The 14,049-nt window shown below is 40.3% G+C and overlaps 1 protein-coding gene across 1 annotated transcript in view; it reads left to right on the forward strand.

Moving 5' to 3' along the window:
- The first annotated feature begins 11,454 nt into the window (after window positions 1-11,454).
- The window catches only part of LOC110306587 (serine protease inhibitor A3K-like), a 7,119-nt gene continuing 4,524 nt past the window's right edge, over window positions 11,455-14,049 (forward strand). The window contains exons 1-2 of the mRNA XM_021178657.2: window positions 11,455-11,549; window positions 13,517-14,045. Of these exons, the coding sequence (XP_021034316.1) occupies window positions 13,534-14,045 (512 nt within the window). The 5' untranslated portion in view covers window positions 11,455-11,549; window positions 13,517-13,533. The remainder of the gene's footprint in view (window positions 11,550-13,516; window positions 14,046-14,049) is intronic.

The following is a 14,049-nucleotide window of genomic DNA, read 5'->3' on the forward strand; positions in this document are numbered from 1 at the left end:
ATGGAACACAAGGTGCCTAATCATCCAGAGACTTGAGGCCCCAGGGAGGGGAAATACCTAGTGTGGTAGCACCCTCTGAGAGGCTATGGGGAGGAGAAATGGGATGAGGAACTGTGGGGAGAGAGATCTGGAGGGGGTAGGAACTGCTAGAATGTAAATAAATGTAATAATGACAAGAACGAAAACATATAAGGATTTTGCAGAACACCAACTGTATTCTACCAGAAAAAAAAATCCTCCTGCCACATAATAATCAAAACACTAAATGTACAGAGCAAAGATAGAATAGTAAAAGCTGGAAGGGAAAAAGGCCAAGTAACATAAAATGAGACATGTCAGAATTACACCCAACATCTCAACAGAGATTCTAAGACATAGGAGGGCCTGGACAAATGTCCCACTACCTCTAAAAGACCACACATATCAACTTGGAATACTATATATAGCAAAATTTTAATCACAATAGATGTAGAAAACAAGATATTCCAAAACAAAACCAAATTCAAATAGTATCAATCCACAAATCCAAACCTACATAAAAACATAAAAGGAAACCCCCAAATAAAGGAGATTAAATAACTCCAAACAAGCAGAAACAAAGAAAGGAGAGAGAGTGAGAGACTAACACTACCAACATAAAAACAACAGGAATTAACAAGCATTGGTTATATCTCTCAGCATCAATAGTCTCAATTTCCCAGTGAAAAGAAACAGACTAACAGGATGGAGGCAAAAAACAGGATCCATTATTCTGCTGCATATAAGAAACATACCTCAGCAACAAAGAATGNCATTACCTCAGAGTAAAGGGCTGGAAAAAGGTTTTCCAAGAAAACAATCCCCAAAAGCAAGATCGAGTACCCATTCAAATATCTAATAAAATATACTTTCAATGAGAATTAGTCAAAACAAATCACACTCATCAAAGGAACAATCTATGTCTCAATTCTGAATATCTGTGCCCTAAATGCAAGGACATCCACATTTTAAAAGGAAACATTACTAAAGCTTAACTCTCACCTTGAACCCCACACATTAATACTTCAATATCCCACTCTCACCAATGGACAAGTCANTGAGACAGAAACTAAAATGAGAAATAATGAGACAAATAGATCTTATGAATCAAATGGACCTAACATATCTAAAGAACAAATCACCCCAAAACAAAATAATATACCTTCTTCTCAGCACCTCAGGAAACTGCCTCCAAAATTGACCATATAATCTGTCACAAATCGAACCTTAAAATATAAAAGAAAAAAGAAATAACCCCTTGTATATTATCAGAGAACCATGTATTAAACCTGGCTTTCAACAACAGAAACAACAGAAAGTTTACAAACTCATGGAAACTGAATGACTCTCAACTCAGTAACTACTCAGTCAAGGAGGAAATAGAGAAACCTATGTACTTTCTAGAATTCATTGAAGATGAATCTACTACATACCTAAACTTATGAGACACAAAGAAAGCACTGCTAACAGAAAAGCACATACCAATAAATCGATTTCTAAAGAAACTGAACCGATCTCATACTAACAATTTAAAAGTACACTTGAAAGCTTAAGAACAAAAAGAAGCAAACACACCAAAGAGGAGTAGACAGCAGGAAATAAATTAAGGTCTGAAATGAATCAATCACAGAGAGGGGGGGGAGAGAGAGAGACAGAGAGACAGAGAGACAGAGAGAGACAGAGACAGACACAGAGACACACAGAGAGAGAGAGAGAGAGAGACAGAGAGACAGAGAGAGACAGAGACAGAGACACAGAGAGAGAGAGAGAGAGACAGAGAAAGAGAGAGAGAGAGAGAGAAAATAATACTCAGGATCAAGTAAACCAAGAGCTGGTTCTTTGAGAAAAATCAATAAGATAGACAAATGCTAAGCCAATCTAACTAAAAGGCAGAGAAATGGTATCCAAATTAACAATAACAAAAAAGAAAAGGGGGACATAACAACAGAACCTGAAGAAATTGTAAAAAAAAAAAAAATCATTGGGTCTTTCTTCCAAAGCCTGGACTCAAAAAAACTTGAAAAATTGAAATGAAATTGATGATTTTCTTGAAATATACCACCTACCAAAGTTAAATCAAGATCAGATAAACTACCAAAATCTGTAAGGATTGAGAACAAATCTGTCCTAAAATCTGGAAAGAAATGTAGGCACTCAATAAAGGTTTCCCAACGAAAAAAAAAACCAGAACAAAATGGTTTTAGCACAGAATTTTACCAGAGTTTCAAAGAACTAAAACCAATACTCCTCAAACTCGTCCACAGAATAAAAACAGAAGGAACATTGCTAGATTCGTTGTATGAAGCCACAGTCACCATGATACCTAATCCACAGGAAGACTTAACAAAGAAAGAGTATTTCAAGCCAATTTCACTGATGAATATTCATGCTAGAATACTAGAAATATTCACAAATGGGATCCAGGGACATATCCAAAACACCATCCACAATGATCAAGTGACCTTCATTTTATGGATGTAGGGGTGACAAAATATAAAAAAATCAATCAAAATAATCTACCAGATGCAATGTGAAAGAAAAAATCACATGATCATCTCATTAGATGCTGAAAAACCCTTTGATGGAATCCAACATCACTTCATGATAAAAATCTTGGATCAATCCGGGGTACAAGGTGCATACCTAAGCATACTAAAAGCAATCAATATACACCAAGCCAAGAGCCAACATAAAATTAAAGGGAGAGAAACTTAAAGCAACTCTACTTAAATCAAGAACAAGTTTGCCCACTCTCTTTGTAACTGTTCAAAATAGTTCTTGAAGTTCTAGCTAGAACAATAAGACAACTAAAGGAGATCAAGGGATACCAATTGGAAAGGAAGAAGTCAAATTATAGCTATTCGTAGATGATATATTATACATCTGTGTGACGCAAAATTCTACCAGAAAACTCTTACAGTTGATAAACATCTTTAACACTGTGACTGGATATAAAATTACTAAAATAACTATCCTGGGTTTTTAAATTTTAGTGTTTTAATTGGGTTATTTGGTTTTTTAGATCAAACCTTAGGAGTTCATTATATATTTCGGATATTAGCCCTCAATCAGGTGTAGGGTTAGTGAAGAGCTTTTCCCAATCTGTAGGTTGCCAACTTATCTTGTTGACTGACCTTTTTCACTTATAGAAGCTTTTCAGTTTCATAAGGTCCCATTTATCTATTGTTCATCTTAGATCCTGAGCCATTGACGTCCTGTTTAGGAAAATTACCCCTATGCAATGCATTCAAAGATATTTCCCACTTATTCTTCTCTTAGATTCAGTGTATCTGGTTTTATGTTAAGGTACTTGATCCACTTAGACTTGAGCTTTGTGCAAGGTAATAAATATGGATCCATTTGCATTCTTCTGTATGCAGACTACCAGTTAGACCAGCACCATTTACTGAAGATGCTTTCTTTATTCCATAATGGTTTTGGTTTCTCTGTGAAAATCAACTGTCCAAAGGTGTGTGGATTTATTTCTGGGTCTTCGAGTCTATTCCATTGATTGACCTGACTGTCTCTGTACCAATACCATGCAATTTTAATCACGGTTTCTCTGTAGTACAGCTTGAGGTAAGGGGTGGTAATTCTCACTCTTACTGTGTGAGGTTCAATATGTTCTGAGTTTTAGCAAAGTTTCTTTTATGAATGTGGTGCCCTTGCACTTGGGGCATAGATGTACAGAACTAGGACGTCATTTTGGTGAATTTTTCCTTTGATGAATATGAAATGTCTTTCCCCAACTCTTTTGATTACTTTGGTTGAAAGTCTCTTTTATTGGATATTAAAATGGCTACTCCAGCTTGTTTCTTGGGACCATTTGCTTGGAAAACATTTTTCTAGCCCTTTACTCTGAGGTAATGTTTGTCTTTGTTCCTGGGGTATGTTTTTTGTATACAGAAAAATGATAGACCCTGTTTATGTATCCAGTCAGACACTCTGTGTCTTTTTATTGGGTGAAATGAGTCCATTGATGTTGAGAGATATTAAAGACCAATGATCATTACTTCCTGTTATTCTAGTTGGAGGTGGTGTTATGCGTATGTGATTCCCTTTTTGAGTTTGTTGTGGGAAGATTACTTTCTTGCATTTTCTTGGGTGTAGTTACCCGTTTTGTTTTGGCGTTTTCCTTCTAGTATCCACTGTAGTGTTGGATTAATCAAAAGATATTGTTTAAATTTGATTTCGTCATAGATTATTAGGTTTCTCCTTCTATGGTGACTGAGAATTTTGCTGACTATAATAGACTGGCCTGGCAGCTGTGGTCTCTTAGAGGTTCCATGACATCTGACTGGGATGTTCTGGCTTTTAGTGTCTTTCTTGAGAAATATGGTATAATTGTGATAGGTGGACCCTTATATATTGCTTGGCCTTTTCCCCTCAGAACTTTTAATATTCTTTCTTTGTTTTGTACATTTAGTGTCTTTATTATGTAGTGGGAAGATTTTCTCTTCTGGTCCAATTTATTTAGTGTTTTCTAGACTTGTTAAATGTTTATGGCCATCTCTTTCTTTAGGATAGGGAAGTTTTCTTCTATGATTTTATTGAAGGTGTTTTCTGGCCCTTTGACTGGGAATGTTCACCCTCTTCCTTTCCTATTATTTTTAGGTTTGGTCTTTTCATTGTGTTCCAAAAATTCCTGGACATTTTGGGGTTAGGGACTTTTTATACTTTGCATTTTCTTTGACTAATTTGTCAAAATCTTCTATGGTACCTTCTATGCCTTAGATTCTCTCTTCCAACCATTGTATTCTGTTGGTGATGCTTGCATCTGTAGCTCCTGATCTCTTTCCTAGGTTTTCCCTCTCCAGGGTTGACTCCATTTTTATTTCCTTCATTGCATCTATTTCCATCTTTAAGTCTTGGAGCATTTTCTTCAATTTCTTCAGCTGTTTGATTTTATGTCCTATATTTCTCTAAGGGATTTATTTGTTTGATCATTAAGCATTTCTACCTGTTTTCCTGTGTTTTCTTGTATTTCATTAAGGGAGTTACTTACATCCTAATTGAAGACCTCTATCATCTTCATGAGATGAGATTTAAGTCAGAATATTGTTCTTCTGGTGTGATAGGGTATGCCGGGCTTGATGTGGTAGGAGAGTTGAGTTCTGATGGTGCAAAATTAATTTGGCTTCTGTTGCTTATATTCTTGTGCTTGCCTTTTACCATCTTGTATCTGGCATTAACTGGCCTGGGTATCTAAGACTGCTTGCCTCCTTGGAGACAGGTAGAGCTAGCTGTGTTTTCTAGATTTGAGCAGGCCTCCTGGGAAGCATGAACTGCTGTTCCTGCTTAGGTCAGACCTACTGTGTCTCTGATTAGGGCACTCCTCTGTGTTCCTAATTAGCATAGACCTCCTGGGAGATAGGCAGGCTCTGAGGTTCAAGGGCAGAGTAGAAAGATTTTTATAAATTTAAAGAGACAAATGCATTTGCTTATCTTGATCTAGCAGTTGTGAGAGGCACCATATTTTGTGTCTTGGTATATAAAACTGTGGAGGCCTCAATAAGAATGTGCTTATATATTTGACTGCTTAGTTGTCAGATAGGAGAACATATTGACAGGATTAGAGAGACAAGGATGTGTGGCTTTGTTAGAGGAAATGTGTCAATATGAGTTGTCTTGATAGTGTTAAAGCCTACACCAGACATAATCTAAATCTCTCTCTCTCTCTCTCTCTCTCTCTCTCTCTCTCTCTCTCTCTCTCTCTCTCTCTCCTCTCTCTCCCCACCCACACCCCATCTCCTTTCAAACCAGAATGTAGCTCTCAGGTACTTCTCCAACACCATTCCTGCCTGCTGCCATTGTCTCTGGCATGGTGACAATAGACTAAGCTTCTGAAATTTAAAGCAAGCCCTCAATTAAATGCTTTCTTTCATAAGACTTGCCTTGGTCATGGTATCTTTTCATAGCATCAGAACAGTGATTAAGAGAAAAAAGCTTTGACAATTTGTGGGAAAATAAGGAAAGTGTTGTTGCTGATAGGTTGATCCTAGCTTCTCTGGATGAATTGACAAAGGAAGAGAATGAGCTCCCTGATAACATTAACCAACACTTAGCACCTCATAATATGATGAGAGACAGCAAAGCAATCAGTGATGCATCAACTGGCTCCAGATGTGAACCAATACTCTACAGGTCTCTAAAGGGAAGCTTGGGAGAGAATCTTCTGTCCAGCAGCTATAGAGCTCACAGTGCAGAAAATCAATCTGAAGCCCTTGCTATAAGGTTGCCTAAACAATTGTGAAAATTCATGTCCCAAACTCAGAGGGAGTCATCAGTTCAAATAAGGGCATCAATTGGTAAGGAATGGGGATCNTGTAACTTGAGATGGAGATTACAGGGGATCCTGTTGAATCTGAGAACTTTGAACTCTCAGATTCTCAAGGGATTAACTCATCTGAGTTAGTCTCTCCACCATCACCCCTATCTACTAAAATATTGCCTTTTTTCACTTTTGACTGAGGAAATTAATCCTTCACTGCTTAGTGAAACACTAGTTTGAGCTAGTAGAAAGTCTTTAAAGCTGACTAGAGACTAGAGTGGGTGTTCAGGATGACACTTATCCTTAGGTATTTCTCACTGTGAACTTTTAAGAAAAAAAAAAAACATATCCTGGATTGACATATTTTAGTTTAAAAAGCATTTAGTCACAATCAGAATGATAAAACTGAGAACTAAGGTTAATATATTTACAGACTTTCCTAAAACTGTATATTTGATGGATTAGGTCTTTGTTTTCATCTTGGCTGGTGGTGCTCTCTTTATGTGGAATTTCATGCCCTAGGTGGTACTTCCATGATGGTGTAAGTTAAGCTGGCAAGAGCCTGGGGACTCCTACGTTGTTGGGTCCTAGTAAAGGATACTACTTCAGAGCTCAATGAGTTTGCTCATTGTCTTAGTTAATATTTTTACTGCTGTGATGAAACACTATGACCAAAAAGCAAGTTGGAGAGGAAGGAGTTTATTTGTCTTACATTTCCAAATCACTCTTCATGAGAGAAGGAAGTCAGGACAGAAACCTGGAGGCAAGAACTGATGCCGAAGTTATGAGGGGTGCTACATAACTCCTTACTCCATATGGCCTGCTCAGCCTCATTTCTTATAAAATTTAGGACCACCAGCCCAGGGATGGAGTCAACCACAATGGACTGGTCCCTCCATAAATCAGCAAAAAAGAAAATTCTCCACATGCTTGCACACAGGCTGATCTTATTGAAACATATTATTATTAATCGAGGTTCCCTTTTTCTGATAAATCTAGCTTGTGTCAAATTGAAATAATCTAGCCAGAGTACCAATTCAGTAAAGCAGAATTCTGAGGAATGTATGTGGGAACAGGTTTTAAGACAGTGGGGTAATGGTGGAAGGGTCATAAAACTGGATCAGACTGAGGTTATTGATATTAGCTCAGTTAGAGGACATTCTCATTTACTTTAAAAACTCATATAGTTTCTAAATGGGTATCATTCAAAAATATAGTTCACTGAAGCATTTGCCTAAAGAACCAGTACTGAAAGGAGGTTGGATATGCCAAAATTGTAATGATAGAGTGGAGATGCTGTGTAAAACCCAATTGTTCACAATGGGAAGGCTGAGAAGAGATATTCTTCACAAATCTTATAACAAGAAAAATGGTGAGAAGGGCACCAGCACATTTGAAGGGATTTGTGGTCACCCTTTTCCTGTGACAGACGTGGGGTTTGGAGACACTGCTGGCCAGTTGGATGAATTCAGTGTAAAGAGTTTTATTGGAAACTTGATGTAGCATAGGCCAAAAGGAAAAACTGAATCAGCAAAGACAAGGTAATCTCATTTATGATAATGGGCAGCACAGGCAAAGTAATATTTATGATGGCATGACTCATATTGACCATAGGTACTGCCTAATTAGTCTTGGGGGGTTTCAACCACACAATATATAAAAAGCATATTTATTTGGTCTATGTAAATAAAGAAATTCTCAAACAAATTAAAGGCTCCATAGAATTGTGGCTCAAATTAATCTAGGCCCATGACCCAATTTCCAGACTTGAGCCAGTTTGCAGGTGTAGATCTGGAGCACCTGAGTAAAAGGAAAACCAGGTTCTCCTAAGGAAGGATTTCGATAAAACATCTAAGGGTTTTAGTGTTCACCTTTCCCAGGTCATCAGAAATGGGACCTTCAGACTTTTCCTAGGACAAGAGCACACATTGGACAAGAAACAATTACTTTCCTGGGTTCTGAATTGACCATGATTCCAAGAAAACCCAAGAAACACTGTGGTCCTCCAGTTAAAGCAGTGGCTTAGTGAGGTCTGGTGATTGGTGGAGTTTTGGCTAAAACCCAACACACAATAGATTCCTGAAGTCATGCCCTAGTTGTTTTCCTGGTCCCAGAATGTATAGTTGAGAAAAAAATACTTTGAAGTTGTCCGAATATTCATTTGGTCCCCTGACCTGGGAGTTAGGGCCATTAGGATTGGAAAAGTTAAGAAGTCTTTAGATTTGCCTCTGCCAGGGAATATTGTGAATCAAACACAGCATCTCAGGGTTAGTGTAAGTGGGCCTATTTGGGCGCTAGAGACAGCACATTCCTCACTTGAATGGTCTACTCTGCCCATATACCAAGAGACTTGAAGAGCTGATAGCTTTCTATAGGACTGGGGCAGGAGAAGGCTCTTCAACAGGTCCAGGCTGCTGGGAAGGCTGCTCCTGAAAGATGTTACATCGGGGGAATTTTATGTGCTTATGAGAACACTCCAAGAAAACAAGACAAGGGTCTTGTGACCTCAGGTTTTTCCAAACACACAAAATTATTCTTGGGTTATGCTTGTAAGATCCTCCCAGATGGAGTGGACTGGAGGGAATTTCCTTCTGATTATTCATTACAGCTGACTATTAACATTTTTATATGCTTATATGGAAACCCCTGTTGTTTGTTTTGTTTAAACCACTTGTGGTTTTTCCTTATGATTGTACACTTACTAAGGTGACTCTACTTAACCATCTAAGTATAAATTGGCTGGTATTCTGAATAAAGTTAGCCATTGTATGAGAATTTATTCTGCCTCATTTTTAGGGTCCCTTCTCCCAGGTTGCACCACCAACTAGAGTGGTGACAAGCTCCTGTATTACTATATGATCTGAGCTTCCCATCATACCTAGCTGTTGTCTGACTCACAAAGTAACAAAATTAAGACATGCATAGTAGCATGCCATTATTAAAAGGAAATGATATTTTCACAATGTGACACACACAGATCCTGAAGGCACTACAAAGTTATATTAAGAAATTTCCCAAATATCTGTAGTTTCCCCTTTATGGACAGTGCTGTATGCTGCCAACCATGCACCTAGAGCCTCATGGTCTGTACTCTATGATCCGTTGACTGAGGCAGAGAATATTAGGGCCTGTTTTACTGATTATTCTGCAAGTTATGAAGGCAGAAGCCAGCTGTGGACTGATGGAACATTACAAACCTTTCTAGGACAACCAGGATGCCAGCAGCAAAGGGACATCTTCTTAATAGGTAGAACTTCAGGTGGTATACACGGTTATACAAGTTGGAAGGAGAAATGAGCAGTGATGTAATTACTCACAGATTCATGGATATAGTCAATAGGTTTTCAGGTTTTTTCCAAAGAATATGATTGGAAATTTGGTGAAAAAGACCCTGGTAAAGAATTATGAGGAGAGATCGCTCTAGATGGGAGGAGGACATGAAGATACTTATGTCTCAAGTATATATGCATCAAACCTTACTTCAGCTGAAGAGAAGTTCAATAACCAAGTAGATAGAATGACCCAACCTAGGGACAGTCAGCCTCTTTCCCCGGCCATCTAGCATTGCCAATAGGACAATGAACAAGGTGGTCATAGTGACAGGGATCAATCAACGTTACCTAGGAGCTTGAAAACAAGTACTGCTGTACTGTAAGACTGACCAAGTAATTTAGAGGAACATCCCACACATCATAATGTCTAGCAGTGTGGTCATGCGGAAATAATTAAGCTTCCCTGTGTCTGTTTCTTCTTCCATGAAAGGAGCTGATAGAAGCATATAGGTCAGAGGGCCATCACAGGAGTCACAGAGTGTGAGTTACAATCTCTATGTCATTGTCATTAGAGGCAACTCCTGCCAACAGGAGCTGAGTGAACACTGCCTGGACACTTTCTGCAGGAATACACAAATTGATACTTTGTTCCTTTCATTTTGTGTGATGAAGGTGGAGGAGTCTATTTGTCCTGTGAGGTTGGTCAGCTGGAAATGAAGATAAATGGTATGACACTGCCCGGAGTAGAAATGGTAGAAGGAAAGGAGCTGCTCTGACCAACAAGCCCCATGCAGCTACAGGAGTTTGGGTTCCAACACTGTATCAGATGGAGGCTGATCCAGGAAAGGGCAGTAGGTGGCAGAGCCTAGGGTCTGGAGGAGGGTAAGAGTTAGGCAAGAACTTGGCACTGTGTAGTCACAAACATTGGAAATAGACCGAGGACAGAACTGGAGCCAGCAAACCCTGAACTGTAGACTTTGAAACTGTGAGTCAAACCAAATCTTTGCTTTTCTCAGTGGGTTCTCCTAGATCACTCAGTTCTATTCCATTGATAAACATGTCTGTCTTCATGGCGATACGTTGGGGGGTTATTACTATTGCTCTGTACTACAGCTTGAAATCAGGGATGGTCATACCTCTAGAAGTTCTTTTATTGTACAAGTTTTTTATACCTAACCTGTGTGTTTTGTTTTTTTCCATATGAAGTTAAAAATTGCTCTTTCAAGGCCTGTAAAGAATTGTGTTGGAATTTTAATGGGAATTTCACTGAATTCATAGACTGCTTTTGTTAAAAGGTCCATTTTTACTAGGCTAATCCTACCAATCCATGAGCATGGATATCTTGCCATATTCTAATATCTTCCTCAATTTCTTTCCTCAAAGAGTTGAAACTCTTGTCCTGCAGGATGTTTCCTTGCTTGGTTGGAGTTAAACCAAGATATTTTATATTATTTGTGGCTATTGTGCAGGATGTTGTTTCTCTAAGTTCTTTCTTAGCTCACTTAATATTTCTATAAAGGAGGGCTACTGATTTTTTTTTTAGTTAGTATTCACTGTTCATTTTTAAATGACTTAGACTATAAAGCTGCAGCCCTGCCTGGTGAAAAGTAGGGTAGAGATTATACATCCTGGTTTTGCTTCTGACTTCTTCCTCTTTCCAAATTGTCTTTGAATCATCTGATAAACAGAATACGTACCTAGGAGATCCTATGGGATTGTACAGAGAAGAGTTGGGAATTACACCATCAGGAGGCAGTTCTGATACAGACTACAAATACATATTACTAGGAATCTTCTTGTCGCATGAATTGTAAACTGACCACAGAGCACAGCTTGTCCATGCCAGCATTTCCTAAGAGGAGGGAGGAGCCCTTGGGGAGGAATAAATAGACATCACTGTTCACTGGGGAGATGCCAGGCGAACCACAACCCTGAACATCAGGAGTCAGCTATCACAGAGGCTGTTATCTGGCTGGTATCATCTGTAGGTAATGCTTGGGATTCCTTGACTACAGGGACAGAAAAGGCACTGCCCCAGGACTGTGTGTTACTAGCTATGACCGACAACATGTGTGTGGCTGCGGCAAGGGCTTTGGATGAGATACTGGGCTACAATAAGGGAATGTTTCTGGGGTTCACAGAATCTTCTTTCTGGTCTCTTTCTCTTGCCAATGGAAGATGCAGATGCTGTGGTCTCTGCTCATGGACAGTAAATGGAGGCTGCTCCTCTGACTCTACTGGGATGAAGTTTTGAGAACTTGCGTAGCATGCTGCTGTCATAGCTAGGGTGACACAGGACTGTTGCACAGTCACTCTCGATGAGGCAACAGTTCTATCTTGCTCACATCACAGAGGCGATGCCTGGGGGTGTGTTGTGACCCCACTTCCTTCTTAGATCCCAGATAACCTGGCCAAAGAGACAGGTTTCATCCTCAACTAGAGAAGCAAAGAAGTCGCAGTCACTGAGCCATGTCTCTTGCCATACCAACTGAGCAACCTCTTTTCTTTGGAAATAATTTTGGCACAAAATACTGTTCAGTGCTTTTCCATAGAAATGGTTGCATCAGTGTGAAAGTAAAGCACAGGGTAAAGGCAGCCAAGTTGTTGAGGTTCTAGGCTCCTCTGTAAGCATGTCACAGCAATGTGGACAAGTGGTTTAGTGCCAACACACCCTTCCCTGCTTTCTCCAGCTCCCTGTGTGTTCCTCTTGTCTTCTCTACCACCCTTATTCCTTTCATTTCATACTGCTTTCTCTCCCTCTTCCTGCTCCCCTGTCCTCCCTTTCCTATCACCTTGCCCCCCCCCCTCTTTTCCCATTTCTATCTCCTTCCTTTCTCCAAACTTCTACTCTCTGAGCTCTGCTCTCTGCCCCCTCCTCTCTTTTCTCTCCCCTCTCCTTGATATTCCTTCTTCTCTCCTCTATCTGTCCTCCTCTCTCCTTTTCCCTCCCTCCTCTCTCATCTCCCCTCTTCCCTCTCTCCTCTCTCCACTCCTTTCTCTGTCTCCCAATCCTTTGCCATCTACCTTCAATTATACACCTGAATATACAATCATAGGCCAAAGGTAGATAGCCATGATTGCAAGCTTTCAACTATAGTCCACTTAGGATGCTTTTGGCCCTCACACTGGATGTATATAGAGGAGGTGGTCCCCTAGACATCCCTGACCATGACCACCCCCGGCCAACAACAAGCCAACCACTTAACAATAATGTAACATGGTCCCCTCACTGAGCTGCACAGAGAGGTCCACCCATTTGCTTGCTATCACACAGCCAACATGAAATCTGGTGCAGTTATGAGAGACTGATACTGATACTCTTTCTTCTTCCTGCAGGAAGACTTCCAAGCCTCCTGAGGTACAAAGCACAATGATATTCCCTGGCAGGGCTGAGAGAACATTCCCCTGTGTGTCCTTCCACTGCAGGTTCCCATGGTTTAAGGATTTCTGCACTGCACCAGATATTTCTCCCACTGCCTTACAACTAACCCTCCCAACACTTAGCTTCATGCACCAAATGAACTCACGGGCCTTAAGATTTCACAGACTTGTCAACACATGGTTAAGATAGGACCTGTTATAAAAACTGCTCCAAGGTAACAGAGTTCAGCCTAAGGAGGGGGCAGCTGGAGGTAACACAAGTGCAAAGTGCAGGCAGGGCTCACACCCATCCCCCACTCCTATTCTGATTTTTCTTGTGACCCTAAAATGTGCCTTCAAATCTCTGGATCTTGATTCTATACTATGAAAATTGGCTTCTGTGACAGCACTCCTCCATGGAAGTAGGTAGCTCAGGATGGAGTACTGCATTAAGAGGCCATATTACCTCCTGTGGGCAGTCATAGAGTTCCGAAGGGTAACAGAGCAGAGCACAATGCCAGACAGGGTGGGAAAACTAGGAAATGGTCAGAGCACCAGAAGGACCTCCCAGACTCAAAGGGTGTTTTCTTTTCAGCCTGGAGAACAGAAAAGATGGCCTTCATTGTAGCTATGGGGATGATCTTAATGGCTGGAATCTGTCCTGCTGTCCTATGCTTCCCAGATGGCACAAACGAAATGGACATTGTATTCCATGAACACCAAGAAAATGGGACACCAGATGACAGTCTCACATTTGCCTCCGTCAACACTGACTTTGCCTTCAGCCTGTACAAGAAGCTGGCTTTGAAGAATCCAGATAAAAATATTGTCTTCTCCCCACTTAGCATCTCAGCTGCCTTGGCCCTCGTGTCCCTGGGAGCAAAGGGCAAGACCATGGAAGAGATTCTAGAAGGTCTCAAGTTCAATCTCACAGAGACCTCTGAAGCAGACATGCACCAGGGCTTTGGGCACCTCCTACAGAGGCTCAGCCAGCCAGAGGACCAGGATCAGATAAACATAGGCAATGCCATGTTTATTGAAAAGGACCTGCAGATCCTGGCAGAATTCCATGAGAAGACAAGGTCTCTGTACCAGGCTGAGGCCTTCACAGCAGACTTCCAGCAGCCT

This window comes from Mus caroli, chromosome 12 (genome assembly GCF_900094665.2).
Source record: "Mus caroli chromosome 12, CAROLI_EIJ_v1.1, whole genome shotgun sequence".
Taxonomy (NCBI): Eukaryota; Metazoa; Chordata; class Mammalia; order Rodentia; family Muridae; genus Mus; species Mus caroli.